The 17,706-nt window shown below is 38.2% G+C and overlaps 1 protein-coding gene across 1 annotated transcript; it reads right to left on the reverse strand.

Annotated features, from left to right (window-relative positions):
- Positions 1 to 654: 654 nt before the first annotated feature.
- LOC139743825 (alanine--glyoxylate aminotransferase-like) lies at positions 655 to 16,477 on the reverse strand. The gene is made up of 12 exons (XM_071654281.1): positions 16,192 to 16,477; positions 15,535 to 15,727; positions 14,480 to 14,544; positions 13,171 to 13,271; positions 10,329 to 10,399; positions 9,521 to 9,605; positions 8,168 to 8,263; positions 6,357 to 6,426; positions 5,748 to 5,843; positions 4,131 to 4,213; positions 3,330 to 3,375; positions 655 to 2,887 (listed from the first exon to the last, which is right to left on the reverse strand). Exons 1-12 carry the CDS (start codon positions 16,360 to 16,362, stop codon positions 2,777 to 2,779), a joined length of 1,188 nt encoding a protein of 395 aa, XP_071510382.1. The 5' UTR covers positions 16,363 to 16,477; the 3' UTR covers positions 655 to 2,776.
- Positions 16,478 to 17,706: the final 1,229 nt, after the last annotated feature.

Here is a 17,706-nt window from a genome sequence, read left to right on the forward strand (position 1 = left end):
CATGTTATAAAGATATAGAAGATGTTCATATACAGTATATCACCACAGTCATGGAATTAGCTTGTAATTATTGTACACAACAGAAACATAGTACATATCTATTCCATTATTCCATGTTCCTTTATGCTATACAGTATAATAAGACGTACATATATTTCCATTATGAATACTCTTGAGGTTTCTTTTTGTATGATATTAATCTTGGAACACAATCATATGTAATGCTTTGCAATCTGTGATTAAAGGCCAATAAAACAAAGTAAGTTAGGTGGTAGAAGGCTTGACGGTGCACCACGTATTCTTTCTAGGGTATTTGTTTGGCCCTAGAAAGAATACGTGGTGCACCAATGAGCCTTCTACCACCCAATGTTCTACTGCCATGGAAGCCTTCAAAGATTTCAAACAAAGTAAAATAAGCGGTAGAACCCCTCCCCCTCAAAAGAAAAACAAAACTTCACTAAAAAAACAAAGAAAAAAATGAATACAAAAACATGACAGACAAGAATTAAGCTGGAGTAAGTTACGAAATGGGATAACATCACATATATTCTTTTCCATTATCGTAGCAGAACATAGGAACATATAAAACAAAAAGAAAGAAATGTAAAGCAATAATACTTCATTATAGCCATAGATAAGATCTCAGTAGGCCCATATAATTTTATTGACATCTGAAGAGGATGGGTCTAACAGGTTTGAAGACACACTCAAGATTTACCTCATCAAATAATCAACTCATACTGGTCAGGGTATCAGCAAAAATGAAAAATATCAATGGATCTTTTGAAAAAGTACAGTTGTACATATTTCCTATTAGCGGTGCTCTGTTCAGCTATCCACATAACAGAACATACCGATTCAAAGTGGAGAATTTCCAGAATCATATCATGATCAATGACAAGGATACTCATTCCTATAATGGAGGAACAGTTGATTATATTTTTTCTTTTTCTAATTACAATGTCTCAGTCCAGTATGGTCCAGTTTTTAGATTATGCATGAGCTATACAAAGAAAGTTCCTAAAGCAATCATTCCGTGAAATTCACAATGCCCCTCTGAAACAACAGATAGTATAATGCATATTGAGAACAGGTAGGTGTTAAGTGCAAAGAAGGCAATATTACTACAGAATAGAGACTAAAGCTGAGCTGTTTAGAGGGTGAATTGCACACAAACTTCAAACCTCTTTGCCTGTCAAGAGAATAGTTTACTTAATGTTGTCAGAAAACCCCATGAGATATACAATCTCACTGTTCAGCTACAGCTCTCCTGTGGTACATTTCTTTTCTATGTGTATATACTTATATCTATTTTCCTGGAATTTTCTATAAGCTCCTTATCTAGAATACAAATCTAGATGGAGTATAAATGAACTTAGATTGTTTAAAATCCATGTACCATCGCTCTTGATTTCCCTTCCCTAGAGATATTGTATGTCAGTAGAAACACAAACCACTAACTTGAGGATATGCAATACGATTGTTACATACATTATACAAGTCAGTATAATCACAGCTGGAGTCCCTGATTAATGGTAAGTATCTAGCATTTGAAAAAGCTCAAATAGTTTACACTGCATGAAAAAAAAAATCATCAATGTTGGAGAGATATTACACAGAAGGAATTATGTGCACTGCTTGCAGTTCATTTTTTTTTTTTTTAACTGAAGTTGAGGCGACTCCTATTATCTCATAAAGAAGTCCCAGGAACTGGCAGTTTTCTTCCATTTTATTGAAATTCCCTTATAACCGAACAGTAAAGTATACAAAGATATATAAATGATCACTTTGGGATATAATTTTTCACTTTGTTGTAACGAGAATTCCACTGTAACCATGTTCATCATAACAACAGAGCTCTCTAACTTGAACAAGACATGGCTTACGTCTATCTCCACTTTGGATCTCTTCATACATGATGCTTGCATATATATGGCCAGTGAGAAGTTTTGGGGATACCTCAGGGAGAGTTGTTGAGTTTCATTTTATATTTCAACAAATAGGTTTTATGGAAGACATTATGTAATACAGCAAATATAGGTTGACAATATGATCATGAGCTTGTTTAGTGTCAGCCTAGGACTGAACTACACCAGAATAAGTCCTTTGTACACTACTGCTAATGATGAGCCGCTTGAGATAATTGTTGTTGAGAAAGACACGGGCCTAAAGAGTGCATGAAGGGAATTTTGAGGGTGGGTTTTCCTGGTGTACACCAACAAATGCCAAATGTGCCAACTCTGAATCTCAACAAGTATATACAAATGGTAGAGAGATGTGACAAATAAGGATATTCATCAATCTCCCATATTTAGCAATACACAAATTCTTCTCAATGAAAAAATAGGACTGTTCTCATCAAATAAGAACAGTTTGTCTGATATAACCAATAACACAAATATACATTCTTTGTGGCAATGTCACCAAAAACTGAAAGTAAACTGAAATAAAAAGTATGCTTCCACATGTTGTTTGTTACAAACTAATCTAAGATAAATCAGGAGTTTAGTAGCACTTTTTGGAGATTTCATATCAAATTTTGAGCCTTTTTGAAAGGAATCGTGATGGGGGATACACCAAGTCAAGTACTGACTGAACAAACAATAACTATTCTGACTCAAGACAGCATGCTGCAAGCATGTCAGGTAAATAAAGAAATGAAGTCTTGCTGATAAAAAAAAGAACAGCAACATACAAACATATCTGGAAAGCAAACACATTATTGCTCAAGAACTATGCTGCATTGTCGGTTGCCATGACAACTACAGCTACCAGTCTAGAGCCGGGATGTGGTCCTGCAGTGGTTCAAGCCATCTTCCAGCGCCCGGAGGACTCTCTTCACATTCTCCTGGTTAGCATTGTAGCCCATCAGCCCAATCCGCCAAACCTGGTGAAAATCAGAACGGTTTCCCTTGTTTACAAGTCTAGTCCTTTAAGAACTGGACAATCCAATGATACCAGCAGGATACCAGCGTTGATAATTATGATCATGCCAGATATGGCAGTATGTCTTATTGGAAGAACAATATCATTAATACCATCATTTTTATCATCATTCTTTGCACAATTACAACAAGCAATGTCAATTGGCTAAACTCTGTCTGCTTTCATATTCCTGAAAAGTAAATTTACACCACGTAATTGTATGTCTCAAACTGCCAGGGAATTTGATCGAAGACAAGACAACAGGAAAATGTTAAAACCATGCTCACCTTTTTACACTGCATATATTTGATGGAAAGGACTAATTCTCAACAGCAAGAATATCAAAGAAAATTAGAGACATTCCCTGCAGTAGGTCTGAGATTAGATACGTCAAAGGATCTCACCTTTCCAGCACTGGGACCAAGACCACCTGATATTTCTATCTTGTATCTATGGAAATGACAATAAACACAACAACGAATAAACAAAAACAGCAATTTGATCATCAATTAGAACTGAACAGGGAAGAAATCAAATTCTGATGTATTTCAAACTCATTTCCTCTCTTAATTGAAGATAACGAAAATGACAAAATTTTGTATTCATGTCAGTAAGTTCACAGTAAAAAGATGACTGTCAAATTGGCTGAACACCAAAAGGAACAACATGTACCAAACTCCAAAAGAATTACCCTGGAAAATTAAGAAAACACACCATCACTTACAGTAAGAAGAGAAAATGAAGCCCAAAGCAAAACAAAATAAAACAAAAAACAAAGAGGAGTTTGAATGCAAAAACACATAAATGCCATTTCAAACTTTTTCTTTTTAGTAAGGTCTTTAATTCAGAAATACATGTATTACCGGCAAATCTTTTCAATGACACTGCACTCGTCATATACAGGGAAATATTCTTGAAGATATCATTGAAATTATCACATACATTCCAACCATTTTCAATGTTTTTTAGCCGCTCAATCTCAAATACCTACAGTTGATACATACATTATATTAGGTTTTGCATTCCAACTCTTTGATTAATGTCAATACTTTTTAACCCATTGAAGACGAGTCCCAAGTATACTCGGGCAGGTGTCTATGGGAAATGCATGTTGTAGCAATATCAGCCTGTCCTCAATGGGTTAAAGTAGGCTGTTTGAGCAGGGATGAACCCTGAAGCACCAATCCCTGTTTGAGCAAACTCACTTCTGCATGACAAAGGAGACAAGTTTCTTCCAGTCGACACCAGGAGGGACCATGACAGCACTCACTGTGGGCAGCCGGCTTGCCTGTGAAGGAAAAGAAAAAAATGAAAGATATCATGGCAGCATCTCACTCTTTAGATGAACAAAAGGAAGCCAAGCAAATATATGACTACCTAAAGTTTTACTGTCATTGACAAATGTGACCCGCTACAACAAAATGATCCTAAAGTTGGGCGAGGTCGATTATTTGAAAATTGCATGATATAATCCCCTAATCTTTCTGCTTTAAATTGATATACAACACATTTTATAAAAATAATCGGCAGCGGAGATATCGATGTTTAAAAGAGAGCATGTCGAGACGTCTGGAAAATCACTGTTTCGAGAAAAGCACCCTAAAAGTCTTCCTTTCGACGCAATCGCGATCAAGGGACACGCAAGTCAGTTTTCACCTCTGGACAATAGAAGGTAAGCCCTAGCAACCCCCGAAGAGTTCATTCAAGCACATCAGCGTCGGCGGTCTCCTCACCAACCAATCAGTGATCAGGATGTGAGAAGCGGCTGAGCATAACGCACCCCGCCCGCACGCACCAGTCGACTGGGCAGTGTGTGAGCTTCACGCTTCGGTTAGCAGCAAGCAGCAAACTGACCAATGAGATCACTCTGGTCGTTGTTAGGGGCGGAGCCTATCTGTGGCACTCAGTCCAAATTTTCGAACCAGTTTCTGCTTCGTTGAAACGCCAAAAAACATGGCTCAAAAAAACGCTATTTTTTGGTCTTTCCTTCGATCATTTTGCTTCAAAATTTCGACAGATGATAGAAGACATGTTAGACTCCAATAATATATCAAAATCAGAAAATCGTAAGTTTTGACCAATTTTAATGCTCTGACTTCAAATTCGATTTTCACGGTTTCGACCGTGCGCGACTTTAGGACCTTTTTGTTGTAGCGGGTCACAAATGCTCTCTCAAGAGCTTACAAGATGTTAGTGTCATATCAAATGTTTAATAATTGAACTAAGCATCTGTACAAAAAAAAAAAAAAAAAATGTAAAGAAACAATTTAACAGTTGGCCAAACAAATGAACATTCAACACGAAAAATCAACACCCGAGTCTGCAAATGGATACATGGCAATGGTTTGGTGAATTGTTCTCTGTGCTTATAATCAAAAGTTCTTGGCTTTAAGCCCTGCCATTGTGCTCATAGACCCACACCCCCCACCCCCCCCCCCATATTACCTCAGTAGGGGTATATGGTATCAACAAAGTGTGGCCAAATCTAGCATGTGCATGCTGTGAGATGGCAGTTTGGATGGAATGATCCCCAATGAGTGTTGTGAGGATGTATACTCTAGGTGTGAGTATGATTCCACATGATGTACTTTGAGCATCACAATGTGGCGGCTAAGCATTCTAAAGGAGAGGAACAACTACATTTATCATTATCATACATTATAAATATGAAATAATGCAAACAAACTAACTTTTACAGGAAAACCTCCATGAAAAGTACTCTGTAGGTCCAATAATGGTAAATCAAATTTTGTGTATCACATGAACATGGTAGTAGGTAATATAAATGCTTGCCAATAGTGAGCGAGTATCTTGGACCTTACCTCATTCTCCACAAAAAGTTTTAGTCCAAGCTTGTTCAGACCAGCGTACAGAGACTTGGCCGCAGCAAGGTGGCGAGCCCAGAAACTCTCAATACCCTATGTTGCAAAATAAGTGAAAGAAAAAAAGAAAACACATATTTATAGGCTAACTGTAAGGCACATTGTGTTCCATAATACATGCAACATTGAGACAATTTACTCTGTATTTTCGAATGTCTCATAACCTGTGTCTGTGGTCATTGTATTTTCAACCGATTTCTCTTCTCTCTCTTCTCCTGTCTACTTGTCCATATATATATATATAATATACAAACATTTGTAAAAAACAACAACATAAAAAAACCCCAACAACAACATCAACAACAACAAGAAAAACCAAAACTCTCTATAAGGTACCACTCTATTATGTTCATATTCTTCATCACTTATTTTGATGAGTTAAGCAAGCCCAATACCTATGAGATCATAGGTCTTTGTAACGTTTAATATTTCCTCTTTTGAAATGAGACCTCAACCAGAAAATTCTCATCTGTTAACTTTTTATAGCATTTGTGATGCATAATGAATTATATACAGGTCTGGTTGTCATAGACGACAGCAGTCGATTACCTCTTCTGCAAGAATGGCTAATCCTTCTCTGAGCTGATACAGGCTGTTGACTGGACATGTGTGATGATATCTATGGGGGGAAAAAAAACAACAACACATAATTTCTTGAAGTAAGCATTGTAACCCATGATCATTTCACGAAGGATTATTAAATGACAATTCTGGATCAGAAATAAATTGATTTTAGAAAAGAAGACAAAACTAAAATAAGCATTGTAATCCGTATCATCATTTCATGAAGGATTAAATGACATTTCTGGATCAGAAATAACTTGATTTAAGGAAAGAAGACAAACCACTTTGTAATACCTGCACAACAATGAAAATTTGATACTTGAAAACTTTGACATAAAACCTACAAGTATAAAGTGTTCCAGTAAAGATCCCTTGAGGATTTACACAATACCGTATGACTGATGTCCCCCAAAAAATTACACCATGACCCTCCACAATGATAACTTTAAAAATAGTGAATCAATCCAAATACAATTTCAGGGTACGAAACTATAACCCATTGCCCACATCTTAAAAAAAAACCACTCGATTTGCTTCAGTGGTCAAAGAGAAATGAGGAATTTTGTAGAGCATGTCAGGAATCTCTTCCCTCCAAGTTCTGTCTATTGTGTTCACACACAAGAGCATCCAAGTGCTAAACTTGTAAGAATCAGACTCATGACATGCTTTACAACAATCCACATTTCTCTGTGACCGCTTAACCAAATTGAATGGGGTTTTCTGCAAAATTGAGCCAAGATGTTATATTCTAAGATCTTGAAGTAGCATTTAGACAGTTTAATCATTTTGGATGTTATCAATGCGAAAATCTGATTGTAATTTTTTGGGGGACATACCGTACATGATGGAAGAATAGTCCGTAAGGACAGTTACAGCCAGTCTTTATTTTACGGTGTGCTCTCCTTTCTGTACTACGTGTATCTTTGCCATTTTACACTCACTGCATGATGATTTTTATAAAGAGCATGATCATCAGGTAGTGCACAACTTTTATTCCTGAAGAGCCCTCCCCATGCACCATTGTGAGGAGGTAGAACATTACATGATGAACAATATCTGTAAAACAAGGAATGTTTGCCTGCATTTTAATTTCGCGAATTTCGCGAGGGCCAACCTTCGCGAAATTAAAATGCATGCGAAAGTTCTTGCAGACACAATACGCATGGGATGCCAGTGGCAATACGCGAAAATTTCATGCTGCGAGAAAGGCCGTCGGCTCCAATTCGTTAAATTTTCATGCCGCAAATATATCGTGTTTACAGTATTGTGTCCTTGCAATTGTATTTTCCAACAAGTTGCATGTGATTCATTCTAGCACAGAAGATCAATAATATATTGCTGTGGCCCAATTTGTTGACAATCGATTATGAAAAATTATGTAACAACCACACTCAGGTAAGTGCTAAGATTGTGGATTTCTGGCCAACCCTGCACAAATACCCCTTGCATGAAAACATCAAACATTTACGCCACAATAGACTTCTTCTCACTAAACTCATCAGCTAATACTGCAGCATGATTTTATCATTATACTATCAATATCAGTTGGATAAGATTTGAATGTGCAGGTTTGCATGGTCATACGCATTAATCAGGTGTGTATACATGTGTGAAAAGAGTTTGCAGTGTGAATAAGTGATAATCCCGAGAAGGACCATTTCACATGGAGACAATGTAAACTCTTCTCACACGTATTCAAGGCTTATCATTGCCTGCATGGCTTCATGAAGGGTTAAATACAGATTGCATTCTAGCCTTACGGGATACAACTGATGTAAAACAAGCCATATCTTTACCTCCTTGGTGAGTCATCGCAGCCCCAGTAGTTGGCAAGGTGTGAAAGGTCGAGATAAAAGGATGGTACTCGTGTCTTCTTCCTACTGTACTTCTCCCTCGTTCATGAAAGACACAAACATTACTGTAATGTATTTCAGCTTTTGCAGTTAAAGGACAAGTCCATCTTCTTATACATAAGGATTGAGAGAATGCAGCAATATTAGTAGAACACATCAGTGAAAGTTTGAGGAAAATCGGACGATCCGTTCAAAAGTTATGAATATTTTAAGTATCTGCGCAGTAACTGCTGGATGAGAAGACTACTACTGTGTATGATGTCACATGCGTACAACTATATAAGGAAAATAAAAAGAGAATTTCACAAAACTTTACTTTTTGAATAAAGTGCACATTTCTTCGAGTTGCTACTAACATATGTTAAGGGTAATATTATTCCCCCTGCCGTCTGAAAGAGAGAAGTCGAGTGTTCTTTTGTTATGCGAGAAAAATGGAAATATGTTGAATTTTCTTTATTCTTTCTTTATATTGTTGTACTCATGTGACATAACAAGCTTACTTAGTCTTTTAATCCAGCCGCGACTGAGCAGAAACTTAAAAAATTCACAACTATTGACAAATTGTCAGATTTTCCTCAAACTCTCACTAAAGTGTTCTACTAATATTGCTGCATTCACTCAACCAACATGTCTTTGAAGGTGAACTTGTCCTTTAATCTCGAAGAGTGAAGGAAGCTCTTTTAATCCTGAAAACCATTCTGTCAAATCCATAACCAATGCATCAGTCTGGAAACTCCATTTTAACTATTTAGATTTTTGAAATATTTCTAAATATTGATTGAAATATGTCGAAGAAAAAAAAAATTTACCTAAAACATGCCTTTCCATGTCTTTGTGAAAGCACACATGGAAACAGAATTTATTTTCTACGGGATCACAATTTACTTGCAAATGAAAATATTTTTCATTCATGATGGACCTCCCACACTAACTGCCTCATGGAACATCATCAATTTGATTTGATTGATATTTACTGTAGCTCATCAAAGATAGGTATAATTTGCAGTGAGCCAATAAAGATATGATTGTAATTCAATATTCAGTATGTCTCTTTTTGTAAGCGTTAACTATTTTTACTCCGGTGGCCGATTCGGGCGATTAAAATCTCCAAATTTGAAGTTTTGGTGGCCCGAAATAAACAGAAACCTAGCAATCCATTTTGAATCTTAGTCGCTTGAATCTTAGTTGAGAGATCTGGTAGCCAGACATCAATCTTTAGTTGCCCCGAGCCACTACTATGTTGGGCCTTGCCTAAATACACCAAGGGTACCTGGTATAAGGTAAGCCAAGCCTTACCAGGCCTTCTGGTTGAATGAGATGGGTGCGGTCCCAGGGGGTGCTCCCAACACCTTCTGACTGCCACTGTAGATCACATCAATACCTGCAGGGGAACCAGTAACACACCACCAACAGTCTCACTTGTTGTAGAGTACCATAGTGTAATGTCAGTCATTCATTACCATGGAAACTGGTTCTAAACAACCTCACCTGGTCCGAGTGTTTATGCGAGAACCTGGATCCAACCCATTCTACAACAAAAGAGTGTGACGTCATCTCTTTGGTACTCTATTAGTTAAAGCGACGACTAAAAGCACAGCCTACAGTAGAATCAACAAGAAATGAAGATGCCTGCAACCAGTTTCCATTGTATATTTTGTAAAGCAGGTTTGTGGTACAGTCTTGATATTGCAAAACACTGAGATTAACACGAAACTGGTGTATTACAATATATGTCACAAAATGAAAACAAGGCAATTAATTGAAGTGAAAACAGAGCCATTAAATAAAGAGTAAACCTAGTGAGCAATTTATAATGGATGGGTAACCACACAAAGTTCTATTCCTCGGCTTAACCTGTTGAGGACAAGTCCCGAGTATACTCGGGCAAGCGTCTATAGGAAATGCATGTTGTAGCAAAATCAAACCATCCTCAACGGGTAATAATAGAGAATGGCTCAATAGAGACTGCTGACATATGGATTTTATTTAATTCTGTACACAAACGGAAGAAAAACACACAAGAATCATGATAGAACATGTGAACAGATACTGAATAACTTTGGAAACAGACAGACTAACTAAATCTATTGTATTGACAACTTACCCCATTCATCCGTGTACATCGGTACACCTCCAAGCGATGCTACAGTGTCCACAAGAAGCAGTGAGTTATATCTGCCACCAAGAAATGACATAGAGCAAGAAAAAACAGATCAACATATACAATCCCAAATTTGGTCACATCCACCCCAAATCCACGTTAAAATAATATGGTACCTTTAAAAAAGGTAATTGAACTTTGCCCCGGCATCAAACATGAATTCATTTTCAGAAGATAGGTCACAAATGAATTTGGAGGAAACAAACACTTGTATTATGTACACCCTAGATCTGCTAACCTCAACCTTTTTTAACCCGAGGCCCACTTTGGCTCCTACAAAGTTTTTTTATGAGGCTCAGTTACATGTGTAGATCGAATGCAAAATATAATCTTTTTTATTTTCATTTTGGGAAGACGTTGCAGCCCACCTGTGAGAGCGTGGAGGCCTGAAGCAGACAAGCACTATGTGATAAGATACATATAAACCACAATGCAAAAAGTTGCCAGTTGGGGAGCCAGAGAATGAACATGCATATAAATTATGCATCTTCATGATGGCACTTTGCAGTGAACTAACATCAAGGAACGCATATTAATAGCGTATATTTTATGAGGCACAGTCATCCTCTCAAATGAATTGTGGCAGTAGGACTGTGTGTGGAGAAAGAAAGGTTATACATGTATGTGAATATCAGTTGCTGGTTCTCTTTATTCATGTGGAAAGTAGCACACTCTGTAAAACTTCTGTGATTACTTTTGCTGAAATTTCTAAAGATTACATTTGCTGTTACTCATTCTCCCAATTGCATTGGACTGTAGTACTATCTGTATCAATTGAGCTGAAAATTCATTGTTACTGCTGGCCTAAAAAAGTGTGTCCTGTTACAACTGCTGTTTTCTCCTATGTGATGGTAGCCTTCAATCTCACATGGCTACTGGGTGGTCACATGGGGTGGACCATAAGGGAGTCGGCATCATTCTCCTGTTTTCTGGTGTGACTACATAGGGCATACCACCCTGCTCCCTGATTTTTGTATGGAGAGAAGCAGGATCTTTTAACCCTAACTAGGCCAGGCTATTTAGGTTGATGATAGAGCTGGGGGGGGGGGGGGGGGGGGGGCAGATCTCGGCCGTTGATCGCGCGATTGCGACGGAAATTGGCACACACATTGCCTGTGATGTAATCTAAAATACTGTGAAGTTGATTTTTCAAAAAATTATCATTTATGCTAAATAATGCTAATTCATGCATAATAATACATGAAATCAGACTATTTGGTATAAATCACTATTAAAGTAAAGCTTAAAACAGGCACATTTTTTGGGTGTATGAATATTCTTTTTAACAGTGTCCTTAGCAAATGTAAGAGAGAAAAAAATTGTGCCATCAAAACAAATTCTTAATGTTTTTTAAATTTCTTATGTATTTCATTGTTTTTTTGACTTTATGTTTTTCAGATTTTTTTCGATAAAATTTGTCCGCGACATTGTTCCGAACATGAAAATATGTTATTAACTGATTTTAATTCATAAAACCCCCAAATAATCATGCTTTTATGAAATTTGCCTGTAAGCACAGTTTGCATTGAAATTGTACATAAATTCACGTTTGTGAAAAATTTTTGGTCTGACATGCATGTACAACGTACATACAATTGTATTTATGCGTAACTTCGGAACCGCGCCCGGGCATTGTAAATTTGGTGTCAAAAGATGCGGGAGACTCGAAAGAAAAAAGTCATGGAACGACGCGGCGATATCTTTTCGCGATGGCAATGCAAGCCCCCCCCCCCCCCCCCCCCCCCCCCCCACCCCCCGGCATGGGACCTCCCATTTTACAATTGTATGTTGCGAGAGACAGAGTTCTTTGCCTCATTGCTCTTGGGACTCACTGGGACTTAAGCTTGCACAAGGTAGACATGCTGCCTACTGAGCAACCTCACCACCCAATGAAAATTTCATATATGTGACCCTGCACCTCAAAACAAACAAAAAGTCGCCAGACATGAATTTTTAGTCAACACCATATTCTGAAAGAGCAGACTTTAAGCTTTAAAATGATGTGTAACTCAAATCAAATGGACTCTCCTAACCTATCTAAATATTGGAAAGAAAGCACAAACTCAGGAAAAGTGTGAACTAAGAAAAGAGGCTCTGAAGTACAGTGTCTATTCAAGCGCTTAATCTTTACCAAACCGTGCTGGCTGTGCGATGAATGGGACAAAAAACAGGAAGTAAACCACCAGAGTAACGACAATGAAGGGATTATTAGATTAAACTGAAATTAAGCATGCCTCATTAACACATTCTGTCCATAATTAATGCCAACTTGCAAAGCAGTAGCACTATCTTTTCAAAAGTTATTAGAGTTGAAAGTGAAGAGTGTGGACAAGGTTTTGCAGAAATGAAAAAGGGAATGATTCTAAAGACACACCTAATCACACTATTCTACAAAAAAATGTTCGAGATAAACTGCTAAAAGAACACACTTTCCTGCCCGTTTTATGACACCAAATTTTGTATTACTGTAAAAGAAGACCCGCTCTTTCAGAAAATATGAAAAAGTCAAGTTCGGCTAGGTTGACCCATTTCACTTATTTTCAGTCCTCACGCAAAATCAGTGTGTGTGTGTGTGTGTGTTTATGTTCGTTTTGAGGTGCACGGTCACATATGTTGGAACCATACGAGTTGTATAGTTACACTGTACGTGTCTAATTGCTCCAATACGGACCACTCATTACAGGTATCATTATTATTTCCATAATACCTTTATCAATATTTAATGGGGGTCAGGTTGAGAGTAACAAGTAATTACAGACAAGTAATAACTGCAGGAGATATGTACCTGCGGCATAGTTGCCCTATGCCCTCCATTGGCTGTAAAACCCCTGACGACGACTCGCCTTGTGTCATGATAAACACGTTTGGGCGATGGGACTTCAAACTCTGGTGGGAAGAATTAGGAAACAAAACAAACAGACCATAAACCACATGTCAAAATGCTCAATGTTTGAATATTGAACATCCACTCTATGCTCAAAGGAATCATGTGCCATGTTTAAAATCATTAGCTAACATGGACTTTGATACACCTAAGTAACTATCTGTGCTAAAGTCAGGATGATTGCAAAAAGAGAAAAAGGGTCTTACTGTCTTAAACAAATATGCAATGGTGTTGGATGCTGCTGAACGCTGAAAATCATTGTTTGCCTGCTTGTTTTTGTCTTTTAGATACTTTGCATGATTTTGTTGCGTAGCATCACTTTTGAAACTTGTATAATGTTCAGTACACAGTACTGCAGGATATATTGTTACTTTTTATTACATTTTGTGTTTCTCATAAAATTTACTTTATAGGATACCAGAGACTCCAACCCCAAGCACCTTCTGATCTGGAGATTCTCCTGCCCGAAACCCCTAGCAATCGGGAGACTCCAAGTTGATGTGTGAGAAGCGCGAAGTTCCTAGGGTTCTAGATGTTCTCTGGTGCTATCTAAGGCTTATTTTTTCAACATACAATAGTAATAAGTAAGAAATCCTATCCACTGGGAGACACAGAGCCAGGGCGGGAGAAATCAAATCTCAAACGGGAGAACGGGAGATTTTGCAAAAATGGGCTTTCGGCGGGAGATCTCCCGTCGAAAACGGGAGAGTTGGAGTCTCTGGGATACACTCCACCAGCATTTAATTAGATTTGAAGAAATGTATCTATATCGCAGCTGCACTGTAGGAATCATTCTGAAACAGTTCTTTTGATAAATATCATCAATAAGATATTATAATCTACAATTGTACTGTGTCTCGTATGACTGCATTCTTTACTGCTTGTCTCATTTATCTCATATAGAGTACAGTGGTGATCATCCCTCTTTGGAACAGGGTGCCTACAAATGTATTTGTTGCAGGGGCTGTTTCATTTGTTGTTACAACAGCAAAACAGCATCAAGTGTGCCTAGTCCCACTTTAGAACAAGAGCGGGAGTTACTCACAGGTGTTATGGAAAGTGAGAGTACTCGTGCACCTGATTTGGGCCTTTTCATCAACAAAAGAGTGACATAAGGGAGTTCTTGGACTTTAATAGAATACAGTGTATACTGGTGTATAAAGGTAGAATATATTTAAGACTGCTGCAGAGGGACAACTTGATTACTTACCTCTTCAATCTGGCTGAGGGAGAATGAAACTCCTGTCGGGTTCTGTAGTACCCTGACTTCAGCTCCTGTGAAAGAATTTGAAAAGATTGCATACTTGATTAATCTACCAGGTAACATCTTTTCTGGTGAGCTTTCATGTTAACTGACTACTCATTGTAACCTTCAATATTTGCTGAAGAGGAGTCTAAAATTGTTAAGAGGAGGAAACTATCCTGGTCACAACACTCTGTCTGAGACAATCATGCAAGGAACATTTGGAAGGTGGCAGATGCAGAGGCCAGAGGTAGACAGCTGAAATGCTGGATGGCTATTAAAACTTTAATAAAGAATGGACACAACTGGACAGCCCCACACTGCAGAGGACAGATCCAGTTGGTGGGGTCCCCACCAACTGGATCAGTCTGGGAGATCAGTCCCGGACTGATCTCCACAGCTTCTCACACCTCCTCTACGACTTCTGGATCCCAAGATGAATGATGATGGATGATGAGTCTTAAATGGACATGATCTATGAATGTACATATTGTATAATCTAACCCTTTGAATGTAAGACATCACAATTTTCCATTGTAATTGATGCTATTTTTCATGTAATTTTTGCAATTTTCCACTGTTGCAATGTAATAGCACATCCGGTTCCTGTATGCTGTTGGTCACTTTGTGACAGCTTTAATCTGATTCATGATTTCTAAAGTGATTTGAATCTCTGTATGGTGAAAACTCTAGCACAAATCAGGGAGAAAATGTTGAGTGTGGATGATTTAACCTAGAGTGAAGAGTAAAAAGCACAAAACACAGACTCGATACACGATGGCAGATCAAGCACAATCAGAAGATCACATTATGAAAAAAACAAAAACAAATTCAAATCACATTTTACTTCAACGCATTCAATCCTTCAAATGGTGGTTAGTTCAAATTTGAAAATCTTGAACTACAAATTCCAGTTTCTTACCAGCTGAGTTGACCCCTGTCATCTAGTTGAGAACAACAACAACAATCCAAACTAGCAGACATGGAAAACAATGAAAGACAAAACAGTAATGCCCCCTCACCGATCCTCTTGCCCAGGTCAGCCTGCCTCTCTCCCCAGATCCCATTGCATGCCACCAGGATGACATCCCCTGGGTCAATGACATTCATCATGGCTACTTCCATCCCGCAGTGCCCCGTGCCGCTCACGGCGAACGTCAGGCTGTTCTTGGTCTGGAAGGCGTACTGGAGGCCCACTTTGATGTCATCCATGATCTGATGGAGGAAAGAATGTAAGTCAAATTTAGAGGCATTCAATGACTTCACATACATTTTTCCTCCATGAGGAAGAAGAAGATGAAGAATAAGTAGTAACGCTACAGCAAAAGAGAACAATGGAAAAGGAGACAACAAGTCGAATTTAAAGGGAATTAAGCATAGGGCCTACGAAATTGCTTTTGTTTTCACTGTGTTAGTATTTAGTCTCTTCGTATTTGGCAAACAAAAATATCTCTTTAAGGGCAAGATGCTATTTAAAATGAATTTGATTCAGAAGATTTGATTTGTTTAATTAATGTTCTGTTGGGTAATTGGGTCCAATCATTCAAAAAGTTGAAATTTGAATACATTAATACACATGTTCATACATCCATTACATGAAAAATAATTTCATTATTTCCCATTCTTAGCTCTGTTCTACAAATTTCATTCCTAGCTCTGTAATGTAAATCAGTTCATACCTTGAGCATCTCCGGATGCATGTGACCCAGCACCGGGAGAGCTCCGGCGGCGAGAACCCGTGGTGATACGTTGGCTGGCCCTGGTCCCATCAACAGTTTCGCCGGGACGTTCATTGGTAGAATGAGCTCATCTGGAGCGCTGACGGTTAAATTTCTCTTGAAGGTGTTCATTTTTACGGCTACGAATCGAGGAGTAGCTACAGAACCTACAAAATGTTAACAAAGAGTTGCTAATGCTTGGTTATCAACGATTAAATTACCACTGCCACGGTTTCAAGACGCGACATCAGGGATCTCTATTGCGTCTACGCATACTGTATACGCAATATGCTGGTTTTGCTGCGCCACCGCCACACTGAACCCACAGTAAACAAGCTGAAGCTACAAATCCGATTCGGCCCATGCACGTTCATATCGTCCATTATCCTCCGTTGATCCAAATGTACGTGATGCGTTCGGCCTTTCTCGACCGCAACCCCGCGACTAGGCCAACTCGCCCCTGCCCTCCCTTACCTATATTGACATTAGGTGAACACAGCTACTGTGCGTGATGGCGCCTTTTACCCCAGATACCAAAACTAATAGGCCTAAGAGAGGGGTTGTTATTCAAATTAGTGAATTTTTATCCTCATCTTACAAGTCATCGAACTATCCAATCCACACGTTCCTTCACAATATTTTGCTGCTGTCAAACTACTTTGGCATTCTGCAATTCAATTAATCAGTATCCCGTTCCTCTCTCTCTTTTCTCTCCCCCCCTCTCTCTCTCTCTCTTCGGTAAAGGGGGGGGGGGTGGGTCCTGGGATTGATGAATGGTCGCTGCCATTATTATCATTGTTATTATCATTATTATTATTCCTATATACAATAAAAACAGATGTTGTCTTGATCTTTGGATTAAAAATACACACAAATACACACAAATAATATTATGATATAGGCGTGTCAGTTTTAAAGAGGACTACCCCAAAATGAAATGAACTCTAAAAGCAAGAGCTCGAAAAACAAATTTCTCTACAGAACGTTCCAAAAATGACCAATTTGGTAAGGAATAAGGAAAATATGACATTTCGAAATTTTACATTTTTTTTAAAAAACATTTCTTCATCAGTCCTTATGAATATTCAAATAAGCGAGCTGTCATGCTCTCACAATTTTTCATGTAGGGCCTATGTTATAATATATGAAATTCGTTAAAAATGTCATTTCTAGTTATAACAATGCAGGTAAAAACATGTTCCCCTCCCATGATAATATAGGTTTTCCCGGCAAATTTCATCAGATTTGCATTTTAACGATGCAGTCATTCAAGTTCGAGTGAATTTGAATGAACAGCGAGATCGACATTTAAAAAGGCAACTAGTTCATTCAATATAATTTCATCAGCATGTGATTTCATGAGTTGCTCACACAGAGGTGTAAAAAAGGCATTCAAATTAAAAATGCAAGTGCAACGCATTCAAATTCGCATCAGCACCGCCGTGGAGAGCGTTAAGGTATTCGAATTCACGATAA

The sequence above is a fragment of the Diadema antillarum genome, unplaced genomic scaffold (assembly GCF_040938485.1).
Source record: "Diadema antillarum isolate AM-2024a unplaced genomic scaffold, OU_Dant_1.0 seq00001110_RagTag, whole genome shotgun sequence".
NCBI lineage: Eukaryota > Metazoa > Echinodermata > Echinoidea > Diadematoida > Diadematidae > Diadema > Diadema antillarum.

Excerpts from the sequence above, each read along its gene's own strand:
- LOC139743825 (XM_071654281.1), bottom strand. The coding sequence starts at position 16,362 with ATGAACACCTTCAAGAGAAATTTAACCGTCAGCGCTCCAGATGAGCTC. Across the intron at positions 3,376-4,130 it reads GTCTCCTTTGTCATGCAGAA|ATACAAGATAGAAATATCAG; the intron begins GTGAGTTTGCTC and ends TCATTTCCATAG. Across the intron at positions 2,888-3,329 it reads TTGGTCCCAGTGCTGGAAAG|GTTTGGCGGATTGGGCTGAT; the intron begins GTGAGATCCTTT and ends GATTTTCACCAG.